Source organism: Amphibalanus amphitrite, unplaced genomic scaffold (assembly GCF_019059575.1).
Source record: "Amphibalanus amphitrite isolate SeventyFive unplaced genomic scaffold, NRLGWU_Aamphi_draft 000196F_arrow, whole genome shotgun sequence".
NCBI classification, from domain to species: domain Eukaryota; kingdom Metazoa; phylum Arthropoda; class Thecostraca; order Balanomorpha; family Balanidae; genus Amphibalanus; species Amphibalanus amphitrite.
Window position 1 is genome coordinate 33,295 of NW_024881691.1, and position 12,771 is coordinate 46,065.

The 12,771-nt window shown below is 52.5% G+C and overlaps 1 protein-coding gene across 3 annotated transcripts; it reads left to right on the plus strand.

The window, feature by feature from the left end:
• Positions 1-182: 182 nt before the first annotated feature.
• Positions 183-11,268, plus strand: LOC122384701 (signal recognition particle subunit SRP72-like). 3 transcript variants are annotated; one of them, XM_043372356.1, is made up of 8 exons: positions 183-368; positions 6,142-6,282; positions 6,530-6,647; positions 6,801-6,938; positions 7,473-7,590; positions 7,925-9,060; positions 10,213-10,431; positions 11,066-11,268. In XM_043372356.1, the coding sequence occupies exons 2-8, from the start codon at positions 6,168-6,170 to the stop codon at positions 11,184-11,186; spliced, it is 1,965 nt and encodes a 654-aa protein (XP_043228291.1). In that variant the 5' UTR covers positions 183-368; positions 6,142-6,167; the 3' UTR covers positions 11,187-11,268. The 3 variants fall into 3 exon arrangements, with proteins under 3 accessions (XP_043228291.1, XP_043228290.1, XP_043228292.1); XM_043372355.1 differs by having other exon boundaries at positions 205-231; XM_043372357.1 differs by having other exon boundaries at positions 209-256.
• The last annotated feature ends 1,503 nt before the right edge of the window (positions 11,269-12,771 follow it).

Consider the following 12,771-nt stretch of genomic DNA (forward strand, 5'->3'; position numbering starts at 1 on the left):
GCTAGAAAATTAGTTAGACTTTCCAATGACATCAATGGTTGAGCGATATGTGTAGAGTGTCACCAACAATCTTCAAATTAAGTTAGTCATTTTTACGTTGTAAAGGAATGGAGTACCCCTTTCGAGCATCAGGGGTGACGTCACTCAGGATCTGTCTCTGATTGGTCGGCGGGGGAGTGACTGTACCTTCTATAGATTAGATGGCCTTGTATCAGGGTATATTGAGTGAAGGTTTATATCAATATAGCGTTGATGGGTATCTATATGGCCTTGGGTTTATAGAAGAGATAGGTAGAGGGTAATATTCAATTGGTATATTTCTATTTGGTAGTTCACTGCAAGGCCCTATATTGATATATTCTTCACTGGTAAGTAGCTAACCCATCCTATGAGCCCAAATCAGTAACAGTTACCATTACGGGTTGAGGAATGAGGTGTCAGTTTCCAGCACCTTATCTTTTTTTCCTGTGTGAACTGTTTTGCCATCCTGATACAAATTGCATTGATTTTTTGTGCAAGCCTGCGACTGTAGCTCAGATAGTAGAGCATTGGACTTCCGCTACAAGGGCCCCGTTTCACCGCACAGTGCTACAGCATGCTGTGTAGCAGTGGCGCAGCCAGGGGGGGGGGTGAAAGGGGTGAGATCTCACCCCCGTCTCTCATCCTAGGGGCCCACCGTCGATTCGAACTGTAACGTTATGCAGCCTGACAATTTTCTATCATAACGTCAAGGTCCGTCATAGAACTGAAAAACAGTTTGCAGGCCTGTATAGCCCCCCCCCCCTTAGCATTTATAGTCTCATTTTATGATTTAAGAGGGTACATCCAAGACCCGATTGATCTAATCCAAGGCCTAGGAGGGCCCGTTCCATGGCATGAGAGGGCCATTTCAGGCCTGAGAGGGCCCGTTTTAGGTCTGCGAGGGCCCATTTCAGGCTTGAGAGTGCCCATTTGATGCCTGTGAGGGCCCATTTCAGGCCCTAGAGGGCATGTTTGAGGCCTGATAGGGCCCATTTCAGGCCTGAGAGGGGCCCATTTCAGTTTCGTTTCGTTTATTTAGGGCTTGTCCACAAGTGGCTATTACGGCCCAGTCAATACATGATAGGTACACACACCCACACACACACATATACATACATACAATATACACGTCAATATAAAGCAACACCCGCAAAAGCATACATAAAATATCTAAAATCAGTCATGTCACTTGTCAGTCTCTATCTAAAGTGCTGCACCAGCTGTCTCCTGGAACCAGTCGCCTTCACCTCCGGCGGCAGGCCGTTCCATGCAGCGGCGGCTCTATACGAAAACAGCCGCCTGGTCGCCGCCAGTCGAACCCGCGGCAGGTCGAGCACAGCTGCGCCCGCAGCCGTGGCCCGGGTGACTCTATTGGAGACGGCGGCACGCGGGCGAAACATGGACCGCAGCGAGTCGGGGGCGCCGGCGGCGTACAAGGCGCGTTGCACGTTCACCGCGTCACGGCGTGCGATGACCTCACCAATGCCGGGCCAGCCGAGCGCGCCGAGGGCGGGGGTGATGTGGTCGAATTTGCGGAGACCAGAGACGAGCCGTACAGCGAGATGGATGGTCCTCTGCAGCCGGTGCAGGCGGGATTTGGAGGCACCACCCCAGACTGACGAGCAGTACTGGAGGTGGGGGAAAACGTGGGTTTGAACGAGGATTTTAAGGATGTCAGGGGAGAGGTGATGGCGAATTTTGAACAGTGATATAAGGATTCCATTTGACCGCCGAACGATAGAGGATATATGTGGCTCCCAGCTCAGGGTTTGGTCGAGGAGAACACCCAGCACCTTGATGTGTTTTGTTGGCCGAATAGTTGCATCATCTACGTTAAGAGTGAAGTTTTTGACTTTATCAACTGAATTTTGAGTGCCAAGAAGAGTGAAGCAGGTCTTCTCTCCATTCATTTTTAAACTGTTTAAGCTAAACCAGCGTTGAAGTTGCTGAATGTTCTCCTCGGCCCGGGACTTCAGCACTTGGATGCCAGTGGGATTGGAGGGTGCTGAGTCCAGGATTTGGGTGTCATCCGCGTAGGATATGAGTCGGCCATGGGGGAGGAAGCAGGTAAGGTCGTTGACGAAGATGAGGAAGAGGATGGGACCCACGATGGACCCCTGGGGAACACCGTGGGAGAGTGGGAGGGCCGTTGAGGAGCGGATGAGTTGGGAACGGCCAGAGAGGTAGCTGCTGAACCAGCGGGATGAGATGCCATACCACTCGAGCTTGTTCAGAAGCATCGAGTGGTCGACACTGTCGAATGCCTTGCTCAGGTCGACTGACGTCACCGCGGCAACGTCACCACCGTCGACCCTGCGAGCCGCCCATTCGACAATGTCGAGTATGGCATCTTCAGTGGAGTGGGATGGGCGGTAGGCATACTGGGATGGGGAGAGGATGTGGTTAGTGATGAGGTAGGAGGTGAGCTGAGAGCATACAACCTTTTCAAGGATTTTGGAGAGAGATGGGAGGATGGATATGGGGCGGTAGTTGCCAGGCTGGTTGGGGTCACCGGATTTGTGGATTGGTGTGACGATGGCAACTTTCCATGCGTCAGGGAAGGTAAGGGTGGATATGGATGAGTTGATTAGGTGAAGGATGGGCGGACCGACTGCAGGGAGACAGCTTCTGATCGCAGCGATCGGAATGCCATCAACCCCAACAGCCCTCGACGCACTTAGCCGGCTGATGGTCAGAATCAGGTCTGGCAGCGTTATGCATTGAGGGGCGAAGGCGCTCGCACATACCCTGGGAGGCCGCGGGCCGGCAGCGGGGGTCTCGGTCCCCTGCGCGGCCCGCGCGGCCTCAGCTGCCACACGAGCGCCGACACCGGCAAAATACTCGTTGAGCTGGTCGGCGCTCAGCACATCACGGTCTGGTGACTGTGCGCCTGCAGAGCCTCTCGCAGATAGGTTAGCACCAAATCGCTTAAGTCTATTCCAAAAATGTTTCGCATCACAGTGTAAAGACTCTGTTAAGTAGGACCTGCGCGCACGAGACAGAACTAGCTTCGCTCGGTTCCAGAGCCGCCTATAAACGTCATGATTTCAGGCCTGAGAGGGGCCATTTCAGGCCTGAGGGGGCCCATTTCAAGCTTGAGAGGGCCCATTTCATGCCCTAGAGGTCATGTTTGGGGCTAGAGAGGGCCCGTTTGAGGCCAGAGAGGGCCCGTTTGAGGGCTGAGAGGGGCCCATTTCAGGCATAAGAGGCACCATTTCAGACCTGAGAGGGCCCAGTTACGGTATGAGGGGGCGCTTTTCGACATGATAGGGACCATTTCCGGGCTGAGGGGGCCCATTTTAGGTCTGAGAGGGCCAATTTCAGGTCTGAGAGGGCTAATGTCAGGCCTGAGAGGGCCCATTTCAGGCCCTAGAGGGCCTATTTGAGGCCTGAGAGTCTACTTCCGGCCTGAGAAGGGCCCATTTCAGGTCTGAGAGGGCCCAGTTCAGGCCTGAGAAGACATTCCAGGAATGAAAGGATCATCTTATGTGTGGGAGGGTCCGTACTCCGTGCCTGGTCTGGGTCTGAGAGGGGCTACCGCAATCCTGATTGAGCTGATATCATGTTTGATATAGGTCAACTCACCACATGTATATTGATGGCCCAGTTCATGTCTAATGGGCCCATCTCAAGACTCAGAGATTTTATGCTTCAGGAAGCTAGTAACCCAAGCGTGAGGGGGCCCATAGAGGTTTTTGAGGCTCATGGAGGTCAGAACCGGCGGAACACCTTCAATTAAGGGGGGGGGGCACTGCCGACTTTTGGTCCCATTCTTTCCATGCAACGCCCATAGGGCTAATGTTAAAATGCCAAAATCAAAGGGGGGCACGGTGCCCTCCCCGTTCCGCCGCCTATGATGGAGGTCCCGCAGTACGATATGTCAGCCTCTGAGAAAGCCATGCAGGGCCCTGCCAAGCCGACATCTGAACTCAGGCCTGTGCCTGCCTCACCGCCCGGCCCCACCCCGACGTCTAGGGGTTTGACGCCTAGGTATTTATCAGGACCCCACACCGGTCCATGATGGCTCCAAACTGACACCTGAGGCTCCTGCACCGGCTTTTGAGATGCCCACCGACCTCTGATACCACCACGCAGGCCTCAAAAGACCATGTCGATTGTCGATATCTAAACCCCGAAGTCTTGGAAGGCCTGTGCTCTATGCAGGTTCTTGAGGGCTTGAGGGCTTGAGGGCTTTACTTGTGGGCTTGTAAATATAATATCCCAAACTGGCTCTAGCCTAGCTCGACCGCGCCCCGCAGAGCAGGGCCCCAGGCCTTCCAGTTTTACGCCCCTGAGGGGTATTTGAATATTCCCTTCTAACCTGACTCCAGGGTCACGTAGCGACAAGTGCGGCGGTAGGCGGCTTTCTAAAGAGCGTCGAAAATCATGGAGAAATTACTTCAGTCATATTGCAGTTCAGGCCAAAGCACACGTCATCACGTTCATCGAAAGAAAAGTTTCGCCTATTTCGACACTCGAGGACATAAAAAGCTATAGCGCGCTGAAAGTGGGTTCGATAGCTCTCTAACTCGTGCAATCAGCCATGGGGGGGGGGGGGGCGTATCGGCCAAACCCGATCATGATTTAAGACGGCTAGAAAGACGAGAAAAGCAACGGATAGCTATAGGATGCTTCAGAATCGTAGAGGTTATTTTTCGATTAGGTCATCGCTGAGGTCATTGAAGATGAAATTATGATAAAATTATGATAAACACAAAGACAAGATTACGACGAAAAAATTCTTGTTTTTATATTTTTCACAAATAACCGTATAACTCGTGAACCAAAGAGCTAGAGCTTTGCGGAACAACTCATTCGATAGGCCTTTCAAAACGCTTTCGCTTTTAAGATTTGACCTCAATGCCTCATATCAATGGCTTGGCAACAGAGCAGAGGGTAAAACCGGCAAAACCATCTAAATAGTCGCATTTTACCAAAACAGTTTTGCTAAGAATTTTTGCAAGGACTTTGGTGAGAAAAACTTTGAGACATTTACTTTGTCATCATTCTCTTGTTAACATGCATCGAATGAGCTACCTATAATTTCACATAAAAAGTTCAACTTCAAAATGGGACCGCAGATCAAGGTCATGCCCTTACTTGAGAAGTTCATGATGGTCATCAACCGATCCGTAATGGATGATTAACACCTTCAAGACAATGTCATAACTCTACCTCGTCTCCTATATCAAAAGTAATAGTCGAAAAACTGACGTTGAGCTTTTTTAAAAGCCTTTTGACCTAGCCCGACCCTTTGAGTGGCCGCTTGCCATCAATTGCACGCTGTCCATCAAATATGGGCAGAATGGTCGTGTTTCTGTAAATATGCTGTTGTTTTTTACGTGCCTCTTCAGATCAAGAGATATTTGTCCTTTTCCCCGATTTGACTGGTAATGATGACAATGATCTGACCTTTCGTTGTTGGTAAGGGACCCCCATTTGGTTGAGGGGGCCCCACTTTGCTGGGGGGGCCCATCGCGAACGTCTCTCACCCCCGTCGCCAGAGTTCTGGCTGCGCCACTGCTGTGTAGCGTAGTAAACTAGCGTCATGCCGTTGAACAGGGCCGAGGGGTCCCGGGAGTGAGAGCTCAGTTGTGACTTGAGTCCCTCTGAAGTCTGATGCTCTACATTATTATACCCATGATGGGGATTTTCTGGCTGGTGGTAGCAGCCACAGCCAGTTGAATTCAGTAGACTGGAACAGGCTGTGTCTGTCCAAGCAGACCGAGCTTTGATGTACATGTTTAGCTTTGGTAATTGGTATCTAAATTTTTCAGTTACCACAAAGTGCACAATAGAATGGTGGGTTTGGTGCTTATGCAATGAACTGTGATGAAGCTTAGCACATTTCTGGCCCTAAATTTGTCTATTCAATCATTTGAATTAAATCTATAAAGAAGTTCAAGTTATAGTAGGCTTGAGATAGCAAGTATTGCAAGGGACAGTTTGTGCATGAGATTGAGTATGCTTATTGAATGGCTGTATATTTATATCCAGTGTCACTGGTTTTGTGTTTTAGAGACAGCCTTGGTATGGGCCGTATTGATGAGCTTGGTTTTGTAGATGAATATTTGTTGAAGCCATTAATTTGATGCCATTCTATGTGTTGTTTCTTTCCAGCTGTAGACCAACTTAAGTTTTGTAAGATGGCTTCAAAGAAGAAAGAAGGCTTAAATGCAGCCTTAACAGGCCTCTATGCTGAACTTAACACCTTGGGACAAGCAGATGAATATGAGAAGATTATCAAAATCTCCAATAAAAGTAAGTTTTAATGATTTGATGTTGAATGATAGCTACTCATTTTCCAGGGTTAAAGAAAAACATATGCTTGCCTAATTTATTAGTTTTAATCACATTTCTCTAAACTTGTACATTATGTTTTTGCAGCCCTACTCCATTTTTCAGTATAATTCTGTTTAATCCAAATTATATGATTGCATTCAAAATTATCAACATCTGAGAAGCTCTGATACCTAGATCCCTCACAATCTAACCATTTTGTTTACAGTCCTCTCAATGGACAAGACTGCTCTGAAGGCTCTGCAATATAAGATCATCAGTCTAATCAACCTGGGCAGATTTGATGAAGCTCTGAAACAGATGAGCAACAGCGCCAAACTTGCAAGGTAAGAAACTTCGTGATATTGGATGACTGAGTTTCATTTATTTTGAAATAGTTGTCAGTAAAAGGTTATTTTACTGTTTTCCATGGGTGTGGAAATATGTGGTCCATGGATGTCATGATTGTATGCATTGTATGTTTTCCTGTCACCCTGCAGCTCCCTGCACTTTGAGAAGGCCTACTGTCTGTACCGCCTGAACCAGAACCAGGAGGCCCTGGAGGCCATCAGCCAGGCGCCCGAGCAGACACTCCAGCTTAAGGAGCTCAAGGCGCAGCTCTTCTACAAACTGGACAGGTGGGTCACAGACGACCTCGGGTAGGGGAATAGACTAGCTATCTACATGTACGTGTGGGTGTTGTGTAATCGACTATTTGAGACTCCCCGTTTGCCAGTCGATGTCTGAGACTCGCTGTAAGCCGGTCGAATTGGGATGCTCCGTTTAACGGTCCATATCTGAGTCTCGTCGTTGGTTGTTCGACGCCTTTGATCCGCCGGTCGCCGTTCAGTGTCTGGAGACTCGCCGTTTAACGGTCGATATCTGAGACTCGCTGTTTCTGTTTCTTTTCGGTCGATGCGTGAGACTTGCAGTTTATCTGTCGGTATTGGAGGCCAGCTGTCAATGTCGATCTCGAGCGGTCGATCTTGTAAGACTCGTCGTTTACTGGTCGATATTTGAAACTCGCCGTTTTCTAGTCGATGTCATAAGACTCACCGTTTACAGTAATGTATGGAGGTTCACCATTTTCCTGTCCATGTTGTATGCTCCGTTTTTCGTCTTGAGCCCCGCCGTTTTCCGGTCGATGTCTGAGACTCCGTATCCGTTCTCAGGTTCCAGGAGTCGCACCAGACCTACCGCGAGGTCATCAAAAACACGGACGACGACTTTAACGACGAGCGAATGGCCAACCTGGCCGCCGTGCTGGCGCAGCTGGCCATGACCAACCAGGTACGACTGGACTGACGGGTCGGAGACGAGGGAGTGCGACTGGGGAACGGGACAGACACTGTAATGTGACAGGGAGGGGCGCTTTGATAAGACGGGAGGAGAACAATGAGATATAACGGGAGATATACCGGGAGAGTATGCTGTGCTGAAGGTAACTGAATGAAGGCGATTATACGAGTAGAGGGAGGGTACGATCACTACATTACGGTGTGAATGATATAACGGGAGAGTACCCCAAGACTACACCCGATGCATGCCTATCTGTCTCGCACTTCCCTGCTATCTGAGCGCCTTTGACGCGTGCTGCGCCCTCTGAATGTCGGTTCCCTTGCAGCCGGTGCCGGACGCCAGTGACCTGGGCGACTCTACGTACGAGCTGGTGTACAACGCGGCGTGCCGTCTGCTGGCGGCCGGCCGGTACCAGGCGGCCGAGCGGCAGCTGGCGCGCGCCGCCGACCTCTGCCGGCACACGCTGCGCGAGGACGGCGCCGACGACGACGAGGTAGACCAGGAGACGGCCGTCATCGACGTGCAGCGCGCCTACTGCCTGCAGCGGCTCGGCCGGCCCGCCGACGCCGCCCTCCTCTACCACGAGACGCTCAAGAAGCGGCCGTCCGACGGAGCCGTGCTCGCCGTGGCCGCCAACAACATTGTCTGCATCAACGGCGACCAGAACGTGTTCGACTCCAAGAAGCGGATGCGCGCGGTGACGGCCGAGGGCGCCGAGGCCAAGCTGGCGGGTCACCAGCGCCGGGTGATGGCCGTCAACCAGTGTCTGTTCAGCCTGCTCACCCACCAGGGCGAGGCGCTGCAGAAGCAGCTCTCCCAGCTCACCGAGCGCTACCCGGAGGAGGCAGTGACGGCCGCGCTGATCCGCGCCTCGGCCGCCGCCCGCAAGAGCCCGGACGAGGCGGTGCGCCTGCTGTCCGAGCTGCGCACCGACTCGCCGCAGCAGCAGCTGCTGGTACAGCTGGCGCAGGTGCAGCTGCTGGTGGGCCGCGGCCAGCTGCTGGAGGCCAGCCGGCAGCTGGGCGCGCTCGGCGACCTCAGCCGCCGGCCGGGCGTCGTGTCGACGCGCGTGGCGCTGTGCGTGCGCGCCGGTAGCCAGGAGGCGGCCGCCCAGCTGCTGCAGGAGGCGGTCAGGCAGCAGGCGCAGGCCGGCGCGCGCGGCGACGCCAGCCAGCTGTGGCGCCAGTCGGCCGACTTCAGTCTGCGCTGCGGCGAGCCGCGCGCCGCCGCCGCCAGCCTGGAGGAGCTGCGCCGCGCCCAGCCGGGCGACGTGCGCACCGTGGCGCAGCTGGTGACCGCCTACAGCCAGTTCGACCCGGCGGCGGCGCGGCGCGTCTCTGCCGAGCTGCCCCCGCCGCAGCTCGGCACCGGCCTGGACGTGGACGCCCTGGAGAGCACCTCGTGGTCGGCGGGCGGCCGGCCGCGCCGCAAGGACGGCCTGCCCAGCCCCGGATCACCCAGGTAAGGACGGCCTCCCGAGTCCCTGATCACTCAGATTATCGAATGCTGGCGACCGTCTGGACCTAACACTCTGGAATTATGACTAGGAGCACATTTCTGCTGGCAATGTGTTATGCCTATTTTGGTGCTGTTAAGCTAATGATACCGAATTAACCCTCGCATGTGTGCGGCGTTTGCCAGCTTCTAATGTGTAGGGGGGGGTCGGTTGGACCCCCCCCCCCTTGCCGTTTGGCCCCTGATCGAGCTAGAGCTTCGCGGAAAAAACGAGCGTGTTGCCCGTGACGAGAGGAAGCCGATGATACCCAATTTAAGGTCCTAGGTCATTGGTTGACCTGCCAGGTCAGGTCAATAACCCAAAGTCGGGAAAATCGGGACCTGTTAGAAAGTCGTAAAGTGTGGCTGCTGAGGGGTTTTTCGGGGTGCTGATCACGAATATCGTGTTAGTTTTGATCACAGATGATGTCTTGAAGCATTTAGACCAGGTCGGGTCAGGTCAGGTCAGGTCAACCAGTAGGCGTCGTGACGGGTATTCGTAGTACGTGTCAACCGCCTCTGACAGCTTCGTAACATGTTACGAAGGCACCAAAACTACTTCGTAAATGTTCAAATGGTTGCTAAATTCGAATTCAGCTCCAAAAACTAGCCTAGAAACATGTACAGCTCGAAAAAGTGAACCGAGGTCACCCGAGGTCATTAAAGGTCAATGACCTGACCTGACCTTCAGGTGACCTTGACACCCACCCTAATGCATGGAAGCAACATCAAATCACATGTTTGAACGTTTGAAACCACGAAAAGCTTGCAAACGCGCGGCTAATGCGAGCCGACATAGGTACGCAGAATCGCGATTCCGGCCAAACATGGTCTCGGAAAAGAGGTCACAGGTCAAAGGTCATTTGGGTCAGGGTCATGAAATTTTCAGGGTAGGTGTAAAATTGATCAATGTGAGGGTACTGAAAGTTTCGTCGCGATCGGCCGCTTTTTACGCGAGTTATTCGCGAAAAATCATGGGGGGGGGTCCATCCGACCCCCCCCCCCCCCTACACATGCGAGGGTTAAAGTACCTAATTACGTGCCTAACCAATTAATGGATTGCTGTCATCGGTGAGCCTGACATCACATTGACGCTGCCGACCCCCGGCTGTGTTCCAGCTCGCCGGATACGCCCGGTGACGCGCTGATCCAGAACCAAAACAAGAAGCGCAAGAAGAAGAAGCCCAAGCTGCCCAAGAACTACAACCCCAAGGTGAAGCCGGACCCGGAGCGTTGGCTGCCGCGCCGCGAGCGCTCCACCTTCAAACAGCGCAAGAGGCGGCGCAACGAGCCCATGAAGGGCACCCAGGGTGGCCCATCGGCGCAGAGCGACCTCTAGTGAGTACCGACCGTACATACCTAACGGAAAGTAGCCTAGGGTGACCCCTTGTGAATTAAAGCCGCAATTACCAATGAAGTGGTCCAGGGCAACCTCCAGTATCAACCATAAATAACCATTGACGGGTACCCAGGCTGGTCTCTAGCAGCGGCGGCGCGGGATGGGATGGGAGCAGTGGCGCTGATGCGCCTGATAGGGGGGTCGCCAGTCCAGCACGGCCAGTGGAGGCAGTTGCCTGTTAGCACATCGTGCGATGTTGCTTTTGGTCGTCCTAATCTCACGGGAGCATAAAGCTGCGTTCGGACGTGCCGTTTTTCGCGTGGAATTTCCACGCCGAAGAATTCCTCACGAAAACGGCCGTTCGGGCCGTTTCGCGGGATCCTGCGGGATTCCTCACGTTTCGTGATGCCCGAACGACTGTTTTTGTGAGGAATTCCTCAGCGTAGAAATTCCATGCAAAAAAAAGAACGAACGCAGACTTAATTCGATCAAAATTTGTGTGGCGCCAAAGTTGTTCGATTTTCTATCGTCATCCTACGACGTTGTCATTTGTGTCCTTTCCTCTCAGACCCCATCCCTCTGACCCCGTATGTCCGACCCCACTGACCCCCGTCCCCCCGTCCTTCCCCTCAGCGACATCACCAAGACGGCGGTACAGCAGAAGGCGGCGCCCCTGCCCGACCAGACGGCCGGACCCCGCCAGATGGCCCGAAACGCCCAGAAGAAGAAGAAGCAGAACAAGAAAAAGTGGTGAGCGCACCGCGGCCGCCGCACTGGAAAATGGTCGGTTATCTGTCCTTCCTCTATATTCTATGGATTACATTATGATGGAAATGGTGATTGCTTTTTCATTGGGTTGTGCTCTTGGAACCGTCGGGGAGGATTTTACTGGGTTTGAAGTCTCGGATGGTATTGGTGATATTTGATGAGTCCCGAATTGTGCTGGGAGTTCACATGGAAGACACAGAATGAGGTCCTGAATTGTGCTGGGATTTCACATGGAAGACACAGAATGAGGATAACAAAGTTGTGGATACAGGACACTAATGACCACGACCACACCCCGCCACATCGACTTCTGTGACTACGTATTATGACACCCGGCATATGGTACCCGCGCTGCTTCAAACGGGCATTATACCGCCTGTTTATAGGAAGGGAATGACCCGGAGCGGGTAGCTCTGTTATTCCCAAATCGCATTCCACATCACTGACGGCGCCAGCAGCTCTCTAGGTATCGATCGTTGCACATCTTGTTTTTTAATTAAACACGTGAGATTCAGGGACGATATCATTATAACCCGGTTCATGGCCGTAAGTTCGTTTGCCTCGACGCCTGCTGTGAGATTTAGGCAAAAACGGTCGTAGCTTTCGAGAATTATGTCAAATTATTGGCTGGAGATCCCTTGTCAGGGCCGCTGCGATAAGCGGACGTTTCGTTCCGGCTCCTCGGGCCTATTGCGTCATAAGTGTTCGCAATCGCACACAAAACTGGTATGAAGCTGTTCTCGGAAAAAACGACTGTCGACTCATAGCCGAAGAAAGTGTTGGCGCCTATGAGCCCACACGGCATGTCGGGTTAACGCACCTGTGCCGGAGGTTATTAGGTATGTTGGCGGCTGCCGAACCCTTCCCCGTAAATGTGTTACGTGTTTTTCTCTGGCGGTATTTATCACTTTCATCGGTCGCAGTTGTGGCCAGCGGAGAGTAATCCCGGAGGCCAGAACACAATGCGATACGCACTGAATTATGAAATGTGATATCAGTTTCTTGTCTGAATGCTGGTAAGTCCCTTTTTTATCCTGGACTCTCTTTATTGATATTCCATTATCATTTTGGAGCTAGATCCACTCAATTTCGCTGCGTTTTGATAACTGTCCTGGAGTATTGTCTCTTTTGTTTGGCAATGTTCCCAAAGCTAGTCTACTGTTGAAGTGCAGCCGTATGTATGTCCTGTGAGCATCGACAGTCTCCACTCTGCTATTGCCTCACACAGCCTTGGGAGGTGCTGAGCTGCGGGCCATTGCCACTGAGATGTCGTCCCATTTGTGGGCAGGGTATGGCCTTCCTGATTATCCGCCACAAGTCGGGATTTTGTGTGTTGATCGCGGCGAGTTTCATTCTTTTCCGCCACTCCGGGGCCCCAGTGATACAGTGGCCTTCAATTCTCACCGCGCTGCCCGGCGGCCTTCACCCAGGAGTAGCTAAGTGGCTTACTTCAAACCAAAACATTGCGTAGTATTTCCGAAGAAACCGGTTGGGTCAACGAACGATACACTTCAGACACCGGGGGTGTCGCACTTCTGAAAATTGGAACGCCTCTGGCGCATCATTTCTAT

Bases quoted from the DNA above. Each gene is read 5' to 3' on its own strand.
- LOC122384701 (XM_043372357.1), top strand. The intron at 6,283-6,529 runs GTAAGTTTTAAT...TTTTGTTTACAG, and splicing joins TATCAAAATCTCCAATAAAA to TCCTCTCAATGGACAAGACT. The intron at 10,432-11,065 runs GTGAGTACCGAC...CCTTCCCCTCAG, and splicing joins TCGGCGCAGAGCGACCTCTA to CGACATCACCAAGACGGCGG.